The sequence below is a fragment of the Nycticebus coucang genome, chromosome 16, assembly GCF_027406575.1.
Source record: "Nycticebus coucang isolate mNycCou1 chromosome 16, mNycCou1.pri, whole genome shotgun sequence".
NCBI classification, from domain to species: domain Eukaryota; kingdom Metazoa; phylum Chordata; class Mammalia; order Primates; family Lorisidae; genus Nycticebus; species Nycticebus coucang.
In genome coordinates, this window is record NC_069795.1 from 79884623 (window position 1) to 79898191 (window position 13569).

At 36.4% G+C, this 13569-nt stretch overlaps 1 protein-coding gene and 1 non-coding gene across 6 annotated transcripts in view; both read right to left on the bottom strand.

Moving 5' to 3' along the window:
* The window catches only part of OPA1 (OPA1 mitochondrial dynamin like GTPase), a 99931-nt gene that overhangs the window by 41205 nt on the left and 45157 nt on the right, over positions 1–13569 (bottom strand). For all 5 annotated transcript variants that reach the window (XM_053564741.1, XM_053564739.1, XM_053564740.1 and 2 more), the window contains 6 exons: positions 13383–13513; positions 13050–13122; positions 12875–12947; positions 11862–11977; positions 10967–11031; positions 9829–9905 (listed from right to left, as the gene is read on the bottom strand). In XM_053564741.1, coding sequence (XP_053420716.1) covers positions 9829–9905; positions 10967–11031; positions 11862–11977; positions 12875–12947; positions 13050–13122; positions 13383–13513 — 535 coding nt within the window. The remainder of the gene's footprint in view (positions 1–9828; positions 9906–10966; positions 11032–11861; positions 11978–12874; positions 12948–13049; positions 13123–13382; positions 13514–13569) is intronic.
* LOC128568277 (small nucleolar RNA SNORA46) lies at positions 10651–10787 on the bottom strand. The gene has a single exon (XR_008375091.1). It is a non-coding gene; the product is annotated as a small nucleolar RNA SNORA46 (small nucleolar RNA).

The following is a 13569-nucleotide window of genomic DNA, read 5'->3' on the forward strand; positions in this document are numbered from 1 at the left end:
ATCATGTCTTGCCCCCATAAAGTGTGACACACACCAAGGCCCCACCCACCTCCCTCCTTCCCTCTTTCTGTTCCCCCCCCATAACCATAATTGTCATTAATTGTCCTCATATCAAAATTGAGTACATAGGATTCATGCTTCTCCATTCTTGTGATGCTTTACTAAGAATAATGTCTTCCACGTCCATCCAGGTTAATACGAAGGATGTAAAGTCTCCATTTTTTTTAATGGCTGAATAGTATTCCATGGTATACATATACCACCGCTTGTTAATCCATTCCTGGGTTGGTGGGCATTTAGGCTGTTTCCACATTTTGGCGATTGTAAATTGAGCTGCAATAAACAGTCTAGCACAAGTGTCCTTATGATAAAAGGATTTCTTTCCTTCTGGGTAGATGCCCAGTAATGGGATTGCAGGATCAAATGGGAGGTCTAGCTTGAGTGCTTTCAGGTTTCTCCATACTTCCTTCCAGAAAGGTTGTACTAGTTTGCAGTCCCACCAGCAGTGTAAAAGTGTTCCCTTCTCTCCACATCCACGCCAGCATCTGCAGTTTTGAGATTTTGTGATGTGGGCCATTCTCACTGGGGTTAGATGATATCTCAGGGATGTTTTGATTTGCATTTCTCTAATATATAGAGATGATGAACATTTTTTTCATGTGTTTGTTAGCCATTCGTCTGTCATCTTTAGAGAAGGTTCTATTCATGTCTCTTGCCCATTGATAAGTGGGATTGTTGGCTTTTTCCATGTGGATTAATTTGAGTTCTCTATAGATCCTAGTTATCAAGCTTTTGTCTGATTGAAAATATGAAAATATCCTTTCCCATTGTGTAGGTTGTCTCTTTGCTTTGGTTATTGTCTCCTTAGCTGTACAGAAGCTTTTCAGTTTAATGAAGTCCCATTTGTTTATTTTTGTTGTTGCAATTGCCATGGCAGTCTTCTTCATGAAGTCTTTCCCCAGCCCAGTATCTTCCAGTGTTTTTCCTATGCTTTCTTGGAGGATTTTTATTGTTTCATGCCTTAAGTTTAAGTCCTTTATCCATCTTGAATCAATTTGTGAGTGGGGAAAGGTGTGGATCCAGTTTCAGTCTTTTACATGTAGACATACAGTTCTCCCAACACCATTCATTGAATAGGGAGTCTTTCCCCCAAGGTATGTTCTTGTTTGGTTTACCAAAGATTAGGTGGTTGTAAAATGTTGGTTTCATTTCTTGGTGTTCAATTCGATTCCAAGTGTCCATGTCTCTGTTTTTGTGCCAGTACCATGCTGTCTTGAGCACTATGGCTTTGTAGTAAAGACTGAAATCTGGTATGCTGATGCCCTCAGCTTTATTTTTGTTACAGAGAACTGCCCTAGCTATACGGGGTTTTTTCCGGTTCCATACAAAACGCAGAATCATTTTTTCCAAATCTTGAAAGTACGATGTTGGTATTTTGATAGGAATGGCATTGAATAGGTAGATTGCTTTGAAAAGTATAGACATTTTAACAATGTTGATTCTTCCCATCCATGAGCATGGTATGTTCTTCATTTTTGTTAATATCCTCTGCTGTTTCCTTTCTGAGGATTTCATAGTTTTCTTTATAGAGGTCTTTCACCTCCTTCATTAGGTATATTCCTAGGTATTTCATTTTCTTTGAGACTATGGTGAAGGGAGTTGTGTCCTTAATTAGCTTCTCATCTTGACTGTTATTGGTGTACACAAAGGCTACTGACTTGTGGGCATTGATTTTATATCCTGAAACATTACTGTATTTTTTGATGACTTCTAGGAGTCTTGTGGTTGAGTCTTTGGGGTTCTCTAAGTATAAGATCATGTCGTCAGCAAAGAGGGAGACTTTGACCTCCTCTGCTCCCATTTGGATTCCCTTTATTTCCTTGTCTTGCCTAATTGTATTGGCTAGAACTTCCAGCACTATGTTGAATAGTAAAGGTGACAGAGGACAACCTTGTCTGGTTCCAGTTCTAAGAGGAAAAGCTTTCAGTTTTACTCCATTCAGTAAAATATTGGCTGTGGGTTTGTCATAGATAGCTTCAATCAGTTTTAGAAATGTGCCACCTATGCCTATACTCTTCAGTGTTCTAATTAGAAAAGGATGCTGGATTTTATCAAATGCTTTTTCTGCATCTATTGAGAGGATCATGTGATCTTTATTTTTGCCTCTGTTAATATGGTGGATAACGTTTATAGACTGCGTATGTTAAACCAGCCTTGCATCCCTGGGATGAAGCCTACTTGATCATGATGAATGACTGTTTTGATGATAAGCTGTAATCTATTGGCTAGGATTTTGTTGAGAATTTTTGCATCTATGTTCATGAGTGAGATTGGTCTGAAATTCTCCTTTTTGTTTGGGTCTTTTCCTGGTTTTGGTATCAGGGTGATGTTTGCTTCATAGAATGTGTTGGGGAAGATTCCTTCTTCCTCAGTTTTTTGGAATAATTTCTGCAGTACAGGAATAAGCTGTTCCTTGAAGGTTTGATAGAATTCTGGAGTGAAGCCATCTGGACCAGGGCATTTTTGGTTGGAAGCTTTTTTATTGTTTCTTTGATCTCAGTGCTTGAAATTGGTCTGTTCAGGAGCTCTATTTCTTCCTGGCTGAGTCTAGGGAGAGGGTGTGATTCCAAATATTGATCCATTTCCTTCACATTGTCAAATTTCTGGGCATAGAGTTTCTGGTAGTATTCAGAGATGATCTCTTGTATCTCTGTGGGATCAGTTGTTATTTCCCCTTTATCATTTCTGATTGAGGCTACTAGAGATTTTATTTTTGTATTCCTCGTTAGTCTGGCCAATGGTTTATCTATTTTATTTATTTTTTCAAAAAACCAACTCCTTGTTTCATTAATTTTCTGAATGATTCTTTTGTTTTCAATTTCATTGATCTCTGATTTGATTTTGGATATTTCTTTTCTTCTACTGAGTTTAGGCTTAGATTGTTCTTCTTTTTCCAATTCCATAAGATCTCTTGTGAGATTGTTGATGTGCTCTCTTTCTGTTTTTCGAATGTAGGCATCTAAAGCGATGAATTTTCCTCTCAAAACTGCTTTTGCAGTATCCCACAGGTTTTGGTAGCTTGTGTCTTCATTGTTGTTATGCTCAGGGAAGTTAATGATTTCCTGTTTTATTTCTTCCTTCAACCATCTGTTATTCAACAGAAGATTCTTTAGTTTCCATGCCTTTGGGTGGGGTCCAGCATTTTCGTTAGAGTTGAGTTCCACCTTTAGTGCCTTATGGTCTGAGAAGATACAAGGTAAAATTTCAATTCTTTTGATTCTGTTGATATTTGTTTTGTGTCCCAGGATATGATCAATTTTGGAGAATGTTCCATGGGGTGATGAGAAGAATGTATATTCTTTATCTTTGGGATGGAGTGTTCTATATGCGTCTATCAAGCACAGTTGTTCTAGGGTCTCATTTAAGTCTCTTATATCCTTGTTTGATTTCTGTTTAGAGGATCTGTCCAGCTCTGTAAGAGGAGTGTTAAGGTCCCCTGTTATGATGGTATTATCAGATATCATATTGCTCAGACTGAGTAAGGTCTGTTTCAAGAATCTGGGAGCATTTAAATTGGGTGCATAAATATTTAGAATTGAAATGTCTTCTTGTTGTATTTTTCCCTTGACAAATACAAAGTGACCATCTTTGTCTTTTTTGACTTTAGTTGCTTTAAATCCACATGAATCTGAAAATAAGATTGCAACTCCTCTTTTCTTCTGAATTCCATTTGCCTGAAAAATTGTCTTCCAACCCTTGACTCGGAGCTTTAATTTGTCTTTTGAAGCCAGGTGTGTTTCTTGCAGACAGCAAATGGATGGCTTGTATTTTTTAATCCAGTCAACCAATCTATGTCTCTTCTTTGGGGAATTCAAGCCATTAACATTTATTGAGATAATTGATAAGTGTGGTAGTATTTTATTCGTCTTATTTTGTGAGAGTCCATTGCTTAGTTTTATCTTTTGCATCAGTGTGGAGGTTTGGTTCTGTCCTTTAATTTCTGAGTTCTTACTTTGCTGCTGATCCATTGTGGTGGTCAGTGTGCAGAACAGGTTGAAGTATTTCCTGTAGAGCTGGTCTTGTTGTGGTGAATTTCCTCAATGTTTGTATATCCGTAAATGATTTGATTTCTCTGTCAACTTTTAAGCTTAGCTTAGCAGGGTACAGAATTCTGGGCTGGAAATTGTTCTGTTTAAGTAGATTAAAGGTAGATGACCATTGTCTTCTTGCTTGAAAAGTTTCATTAGAGAAGTCAGCGGTCAATCTGATGGATTTGCCCCTGCAGGTCAACTGGCGCTTACTCCTGGAAGCTTGCAGAATCTTTTCTTTTGTCTTGACTTTGGACAGGTTCATCACAATGTGTCTTGGAGAAGCTCGGTTAGAGTTGAGGCGACCTGGGGTCCGATAGCCCTCTGAAAGCAGTGTGTCAGAATCTTTGGTGATATTTGGGAAATTTTCTTTTATAATATTCTCTAATATGGCTTCCATTCCTCTGGGGCATTCTTCTTCCCCTTCTGGAATTCCTAGAACTCGTATGTTGGAACGCTTCATAAAGTCCCATAATTCTGACAGTGAACGTTCTGCTTTCTCTCTCTTCTTTTCTGCCTCTTTTACTATCTATGAGTTATCTCAAAAACTTTGTCTTCTACCTCTGAAATTCTTTCTTCTGCATGGTCTAACCTGTTGCTGATACTTTCCATTGCATCTTTAAGTTCCCTGATTGACTGTTTCATTTCCTTCAGCTCTGCTATATCCTTTATATATTCTTCATATCGTTCATCTCTGATTTGATTCTGTGTTTGGATTTCCTTTTGGTTATTTTCCACTTTATTAGCAGTTTCCTTCATTGTTTCCATCATTTCTTTCATTGTTTTCAACATGAGTATTCTAAATTCCCTTTCTGTCATTCCTAACATTTCTGTATAGGTGGAATCCTCTGTAGTAGTTACCTCATGGTCCCTTGGCGGGGTTGTTCTGGACTGGTTCTTCATGTTGCCTGGAGTTTTCTGCTGATTCTTCCTCATGGGTGATTTCTTTTATCTGTTTCCTTGCCCTAATTTTCCTTTCACTTCCTCTTGCTCTTTAAGTTCTTGTGCCTGTGGACTAAGGGTTACAGGACCAGAAGGGTGAGAAGGTTTAAGAGCAAAAAAGGGATGAAAGAAAGAAGGACCGAGTGATAAGAAAAAAAAAAGAAAAATAGAGAAAGGAGAGGGGGTGGATAAAAGGAATATTGACAAAAAGAAGAGAGGCACAGAAAGAGGGAGACAGAGCAATATAGGTGTACAGTAGGGTACTTTGATACAACCTTAAAAAAAAAAAACCACCTTCTGGGGGTGCCCAGTTGGGTGGTTCCCTTGAGGTCAATAGCTCTTTGCTAACCTGATCAGACACAGTACCCCACCTCCACCAAGTAGAGAGGAAAGACAAAAATGCTATAAATCAAAGCAAAACAAGCAAACAGAAAACTTTACGGGATAAAATTGGCTGGAAAAACCAAATAATAGCGGTAGAAACACTAACAAAAATGAAGTTCTAATTATTGAAATAGGCAGCAATGGGAAATTATAATTAAACTAGAAAAATTGAGAAAGAAAAAGGATCTGTATGGAAAAGGTTGAACTTAAAAAAACAAAACAACAATCCACAACATCAAAATAAACAAAAAAACCAACCAAACCAAAAAAAAAAAAAAACACACAACCAAAAACAAAGCAGTATGTATATGTTATTGAATATTGCCTGGGCAACACGTGGTCTTCTGGGGTATGAGATGTTAATCACAGTTCTGATACGACTGGAGGCTGCTAGTTTCTCAAACCTCAGCAGGTAGACACCCTAAATCTCTCTTCAGCCCACTTAAAAGGCACTTTGAACTTGTTCACTTACAGAGCAGAAGCTTTCTCAGGGAAGTGCTTGTCGCTGGAATCACTGCTGAAGTGGCTGTCCACTTACCCTGTGTGTCAAAACTGGTCTCCCTCTGCCCCCGAGGGTTAGGGCTGCAAGGCAGCTCATACCCCGCCCTTAGGCTACTTGGTTGCTGGGTTACCAGCTCCCACCCAATTCCAGCTCTGCTACCTTGAGGGCGGAGCTTGCCGGGGCAGATCGCTCACAATGTCTGCCTGTGAACCAGAGCCAAACACTATTAGCTCCGTCTGGCTCAGTGGCTCAGACGGGGCCCTAGACAAAGGCCAAAGTTCTCCGCACTGCCGCTCAGGCTCTCCCCAAGGCAGTTCAGCTGAGTGCCAAGTCCAAAGACACCAAAACGGTTCACAGGTAAGGCCTTTCTGGTTTGCAGTCTCGCTGCAACTGAACTTACAGTTGCGGGCGGGTTTAGACGGATTGAACACACACGACCACTTGCTGGTTTTCCACTGTTTTAGTCCTCCTCTTGGGGTCCAGAAGTCTCTCGCTGACTCCCTGTATCCTCTCAGGGGTGATGATAGGCAGATCCCACCAGCCAGAGATGCCTGGAGTCCTATATCCCCAGACTCACGGTGCCCAGATGCAAGGAAGCTGTTACTCGGCTGCCATCTTGCTCCGCCCTCAAGTCCTGTCATTTCTATCTTCTAGGTTACCTCTCGAACATCTCAAAAACCTCTCCTTCTCTACCTGCACTACTACTATCGAAGTTCACACCACCATCACCTCTTGTCTACATTACTGCAACAACTGATTCCATTTTTCATATTACAAAAATCTTTCTAAAATGCAAATTAACCTAATCCTCTTTAATGATCCCTATTGCTCATAGGCTAAATGTTAAGCTTCTGAACATGCCTATAACCGTAATAATCTTGTCACACCTGTTTTATCTCCTGCCTCTAGCCCTCATCTGTATTAAAGCCACAGGACACAGGTACCTGTGTTACCTTTCTTGTTTTCACCTGGCCTTTGCAACATTCCTGCCCCTCCGTTTACCTAACACTTATTTACCTTTTAATTGTCAGATTATATTTAAATCTTTGATTTCTCAAATCTGAGTTAGGGTACTTGACTGTGTTTATTCCTTTAAACTAATTCAAAATAAACTTACTACTTCTCTTCAAATATTGCATGCATATCATAGTATGATTTTTTAACAGGTAAAAATATTCTATGAGCTAGCCAGCTATTCTTATAGAAAATATACGTCTACATTGATGGTCATATAATGTTAATGATATACCAACATCTCCTGCTTAATGTCAGTTAACTGAATCTTGAAAATCAGGTATATTGAAAAATCAAAGAGCCTATTTCCCACTATAATGCACTATAAGTCAAATATAAACGCCCAATAACATTCTTAAAATATAACTAAAGAACAACAGAATGTTTATAAATAAAGTTTCATGTCAGGATGTAAAATGCTTATAACACTACTTTCAGATCACCAAATGTAAATCAAAACAGTCCTGTGACAAAATAATTTTGAACATTCTAGGCACCATAAAATATGAATATGGTCCTAAAATACCATATTCAGCATTAAGCAGCAAAAATATATCCATAAAAACTTGTAAGACAGGGGCGGCGCCTGTGGCTCAGTGGGTAGGATGCCGGCCCATATACCTAGGGTAGCAGGTTCAAACTCGGCCCCGGCCAAACTGCAACAAAAAAATAGCTAGGCATTGTGGCGGGCACCTATAGTCCCAGCTACTCAGGAGGCTGAGGCAAGAGAATCGCTTAAGCCCGGGAGTTGGAGGTTGCTGTGAGCTGTGTGATGCCACAGCTCTCTAATGAAGGCAATAAAGTGAGACTCTGTCTGTACAAAAAAAAAAAAAATTAAATAAATAAATAAAAACTCATAAGACAACATCAACTATATCACAAAAAAGTGAAGTGCTTTGGGTATAATGTGGCTGAATTCAATATGGCATGAATAGTTAAGGTGAGGACCTGGTATTCTGATTTATGTTTGCATTAAGCTCCGGAGTCTGAAAAAAAGGCACGAAAAAGATCATCGAGAATTATGCGATCTGGCAGCTCACAGAAATAAATCTTGGGCAGCCAGATGTGTTAGTTTTCTCTTGCCTTTTCAATGGGCAATCTGGCAGTATTGTTTTCTTGTACTTTTACAATTCCTTTCAGACACCTGGCATTCCAATAAATTAGATTTGTCTTCAAGGTTTACTTTAGTGGAGAAATATTTTAATTTCACGATTGCTCTGCCCAAACAAAATTAACCTTTCCATTTGTTGTCAGAATTTACAAAGGGATCACATTTTTCCTCCTATAAATAGCATTATTAATTGTTATACTTTACAAATCTTTTATGTACATTACCATACGTATCCTAGGAGGGCAACATTTAGTATTATATTCATTCTATGGGACACACAGAATTAATAATATTGGCTGCCTTTCTAGGTCATTTCAAGAGAGATTTATCTGTGTAAACACATACAGATATACACACACACACATATGTGTATATATGTATGTAAGTGTATACATACATACACTTATCTATAAATCCTTTTGTTCCCTGCAACTCCAAAAGCTAAATGACTTACACAAAGCCATAGAACTGGCTTAAAATACAAGTAACAAACATCAGTACTGTTGTATATATAACATTTAATTAATCAATTAATAAGTACTGACAAGGTCAGATCTCTTTTTGTGGATAAAGAGAGATTAAACATAGGCGAATTTTGACTACTTAAAGAGAGAAGAGGCTTCAGCACTTTGGAAGAAAGGGTACTGAGGTGAGAAAGCTAGTGATATCAAATTTAAGATTAAGGACTAGATATTGTCTAGGCTCAATTTTGATAACCTTTACCGTAGTATATGGAAGTAATATTTATCATAAATGGCAATAAGAATAGTTCTGCTACAAGAATGACAAATTCTTAAATATACCACAGACTTTGTTAGAAATATAATTTATGCACAAGGAATTTATTAATTAAAATATGACTGAAAAAATTTTAAGGCTACTTACACACAGCTGGTTTGTGGTATTTAGTGCTTATTTATTTATTTTTTTTTTTTCAGATCGTCCCCAACCCAGAAGGTTGAAATCTATTAAATTTATTTAAATCTATTAAATTTAATTTATTAATTTAATTTGTAAATAAATTAATTTTTTATATATATATTTATTTATTTATTTTTTGTATATTTATTTATTTGTAAATAAATAATAAATTTATTTATTTACAAATGGGGAAACTAAGGCTTAGACTGGTTATTGGCCCTCCCCCAATGTGTGTTTTATTATAGTGCCCCATTTCAACAAACTTAAGAATGGCCAAATTTACATAAAACATAAATTCAAGGCAGTAGTTTGCTTTAAAAGAGAATTGCATGAGAATTTTTCAAAAGGATGCATTTACTTGCTATCTAAAGTATTAAATATGATTCAATTCAAAATGTGCTTTACATACAACATAAACACATGTCACAGGAAGTAGTAATTATTCTTACTCAGGAATTAGAACTTGAAAATACATACCAACTTCCTTTTATTGATCAATTTTCTCTACAGTTTCATTCTCTATAATTAATCCAACAGGAGCAACCAGTCCAGACAGATGCTTAACATTTATTATACAACGGACAATTTGGTATTTTGGTATTTTGCCCAAAATATTTTATAGAAATCATGAGTTAAGACTGAAAAAGGACATGGAGAAAGTTATCTTCCAGAAATTCAATTGGTTAGACTGTAACAGTGGTTAGTCTTTGCAAAAAGACATACTTGCATGTTTTGCATAGTTACTAAGTACTTTGAGAGACAAGCTAAGACCACAGTAATCACCACTGCATCAGTCTAATTTTTAGTATTTCACCCTACTCGTACAGTAAAGTCTGTGAGGCAAGGGCTGAAAGTCAAATACTCACCAATGTTTCGGTGTAACCTGGCTCAGACTGATTACTTCATCGAGGATTTCATTTTTAGCCTTTTCAAATAGTTCATTCTAGGCAATATGGATACAAGTAAGATTTCCGTTAATATAGTAAATTTGCCCTGTCATGATTACAGACAGCTAAGCAGACTGAGTTTGACTTTCAACATGCATGACTAGCAAAAATACTCTTCTAATTTCTTTTTTAGGAACGCTATTATTCAGACTAGAACAAAGAAACAGATAAATGTCTACCTTATTTACTCAATTCTGAGTGCAGTTTTTCACATTGCTCATATAAGATTGTCACATAACAAATGTTAAGTGAAAGCATCAAAACATGTTAATTTAGTCGATCAGTAAATTAATGCTGTTTAATAACCAATGGTCATTTTAAAATCAAGGAAAAACATCATTTTAAAATCAAGGAAAGACAATATTTAGTTCCCACTAAATCAGAATAACTTCTCCAAGGTAAATGCTTAAGATGAAAAGTTAATATAAACTTAAAAAAATTAGATTACATACATTAATTCTATAAGACCATTAAAGAATATTCTTGATCTTCTCAGAATATTGCAAACATTTGGTTTGACATCTTATGATCTCTAATTGTTATTTTTGTTCATTTTTTAGAGATAGGGTGCAGTGGTGAGATCACAGATCACTATACCTTGCTAGTCTCAAATAATCCTCCCACTTCAGCCTCCCAAAGCGCTGTGATTATAGGCAAAAGGCATTGCATCTAGACCCTAAATATTTTTTACTTTTAATAGTAAATAATTATTATTGTTATTTTTTTTAAAGAGGAGTATACTCATGTTCCTGAACTCCATATAGCAACAGCAGAATGGTATAAGTCAGCTGTGCAAGAGAAAGAGCCAGAAATTCTTTTGCACTACAGCGTAACCAAGAATGGGGAAAATTCCCATCCATAGGTTTAAATATAGTGCTGAATAATTTATTGTAGAAGAGACTACTTCTAGATATGTATTCCTTTAGCTCTAAATTAGTAGTTATGGCCCAAACCAAAGTAATTTACCTTACCAGATTCCAACCATCAACGTAAATTTCATTAGAACACAATATTAAATTAAGATATCTACAAAATACATGAGGTAACCAAATATTACCCGGTCAAGTTCTCGTAGGCGAGGATAGTTATTCTTCCACTCAGTTTCAAGGTTAAAACGTGTTGCTGAGGAGAAGGAAATGCACAAATTTGATGATTTTCATTCCAGTTGTAGTGGTTCAAGGCTGTATTGCGTATCTACAGTACTAACTGAATTTCTCAGAGTGCACCTATGGCTCCTTTGTACTCTGGGCTCTCAGCATCTCCGAATTTCACTACTGCAAGCTCTGTAAGCAATTCTCCTTGATTCTAGTTTCTCTATTTTCAATCCACAAACACACAGTTAAAGCAGTTCAGTATGGATGCTAAAAGATGGACTCTGCAGTCGTATCACCAATATCCAAATCGTGGGTCTATTATCTACTACTGTCTGATACTGGCAAGCTATTTGGGTAAGTTACTCTGTTCTCCGGTTTCTTTTCTGTAAAATGGGAATAAAGATAATATATTTACAGGGTTGCTGAGGGACTAAGTGGTAATTAACAGGTAAGATTTCCATATGAAAAAAGGGAAGGAGAATATAGTCTTGAAAGACAGAACTATGAAAACAAAGTCACTGAACAGACCTTGGGGAAACAGTATAGTATGAGTGAAGCCCAGGGCACTCTGTTTCCCAACACATTTCCTCTCTTCTCCTGCAACAGGGGGGGAAATCCAGGTTCTCTACAGTTTACTAAACTTTCTCCCAAACACTAGCAATTTTCCTCTCAAAGGAAAAATCCTGTTCTTGTACAAGTGATGATTTGCATTTTCTCATTTTCCACATATTATATCTAGCAGTGAATGAACTACTATGCAGCTGTTAAAATAAAAGGAGTATAGACATAATAAATGATAAAGGTTGCCGTCTACTAAAATGTCAAAATTTATTCGCTTATTTTAAAAATCCAACTTACCTTTGAAACTATCAGCCTGTTGTTCGACTGACTCTCGTACCATTTTCCAAAAGCAGTCTGATACAGCAAGGCTTAAATTTCTTGTAGTCACTTGGTGTGCCTTTAACATGCTTGTCCTATAAAAAAAAATAACAAGAGCTAAAGCATAGTAAAATGGCAAAGTGGATAATAACACTATCACTAAGTCTGAGAATGCACTTGTTATAATGAGAGTAGCTACTTACACCTTTTATCTCAATGCTTTTTATCTAATAAAACTTTGTAATAAAGAAAATGTTCTATGTCCGAGCTGTCCTATATAGCAGCTATTAGCCAGATGGGGTCACTGAGCCTTTTATATGTGTGGCTAGTGTGACTGAGGAACAGGATTTTTAATTTTACTGAACACCAGCTAGTTGAAATTTTAATAACCACATAAGGACTAGTGATTACCGTATTGGACAGCACAGTTCTATGTGCTTGTCAGTTCCCTCCCGATAGATGACAGCAAGATGTGTCTGCAAGAACTATCTTGATTTACTGTATCTAGAAGCAAACATACTTTCCTATGTCCAGAAACTCTCTACATATAGTTTCAGTATATAGTAATCAATTGCCCTTTACCTCTTCCTTTTTGCCTTTTGGTCAATATCTTATTTTCTGTCACTGTATCAGGGATACTAGTCCTTTGATACCCTTCACTCCAACTTCCCCTAATATGTAAGAAAAATGTGTACACGTATGTAAAAATGAAAGTGTTCGTTTTTAAAAATTACATGGAAAGTAAAATGATATTATTGTCTGTGTTTCGTTTGGTGCCCACCTTCCGAAGGGCAGTTTATGATGCTGTACCATGAGATACACTGTTCCCAATACCGTCAAAGAGTGGCTTGAGCTCCTGCTGATTAAATACGTATCAGTATTTACAAAAAATTCTAGAAATTAGATGTCAAACTAATACCTATAAAACATGAACTTTTACGTAAAAAGTTTAAGCTACTTTCTCACTATAAAATGTTTAACAAGTCACCTACTTTAGAAGTTTTGAATTCTGAAAAAATTCTTCTTCATATTCTTTAATAGCGTCAATGCTTTCGGAGCTGTTTCCTGGGAAAAGATGGAGGCCAAATTTTCACCAAGAAAATGAACCTTTATTATGTGAAAATAACACAAACTAAAAATTAATTACAATAGTATATCTTTGCATACCTTTTCCTGTTACAACAGCAAAATAACCTAGAGCTTTCATCGGGAAGAGTTTTCCTTCAATTATCTGCTGAATCTATTTTAAAAAGTAGAAAAAATAAATGTGAGATGTAGACTTACGTAACTTTAAAAAGCATAATATACAATATAAAAGCAAAATAATGACACCATATATGTATAAATATCTGTGCAAAAGCATTTAAAATATATTTCAACTGCTGTAAGAGTAAAAAATACATTTAATTTTACTATATGGAGAATGTATTATTAAAACATAGCTACCGAAATTAATTTTTTAAATAGTTAATCTTTATTATAGCTGGAGCTTATACAAACCCTGCTCGGACTGGCTACATTTTTCTCTGCTAGGTCTACTTTGGTCAAAACAAATATGGTTCTTCTTCCATGAGGATCCATTTGACTGACTAAGTCTGTAACAATACTGCGTTCGGCATCTACAGATCCATCTGAAAAAAAATTTAAAAATGACACTGTAGATTTTTAAAATGCAAAGTGAATTTTA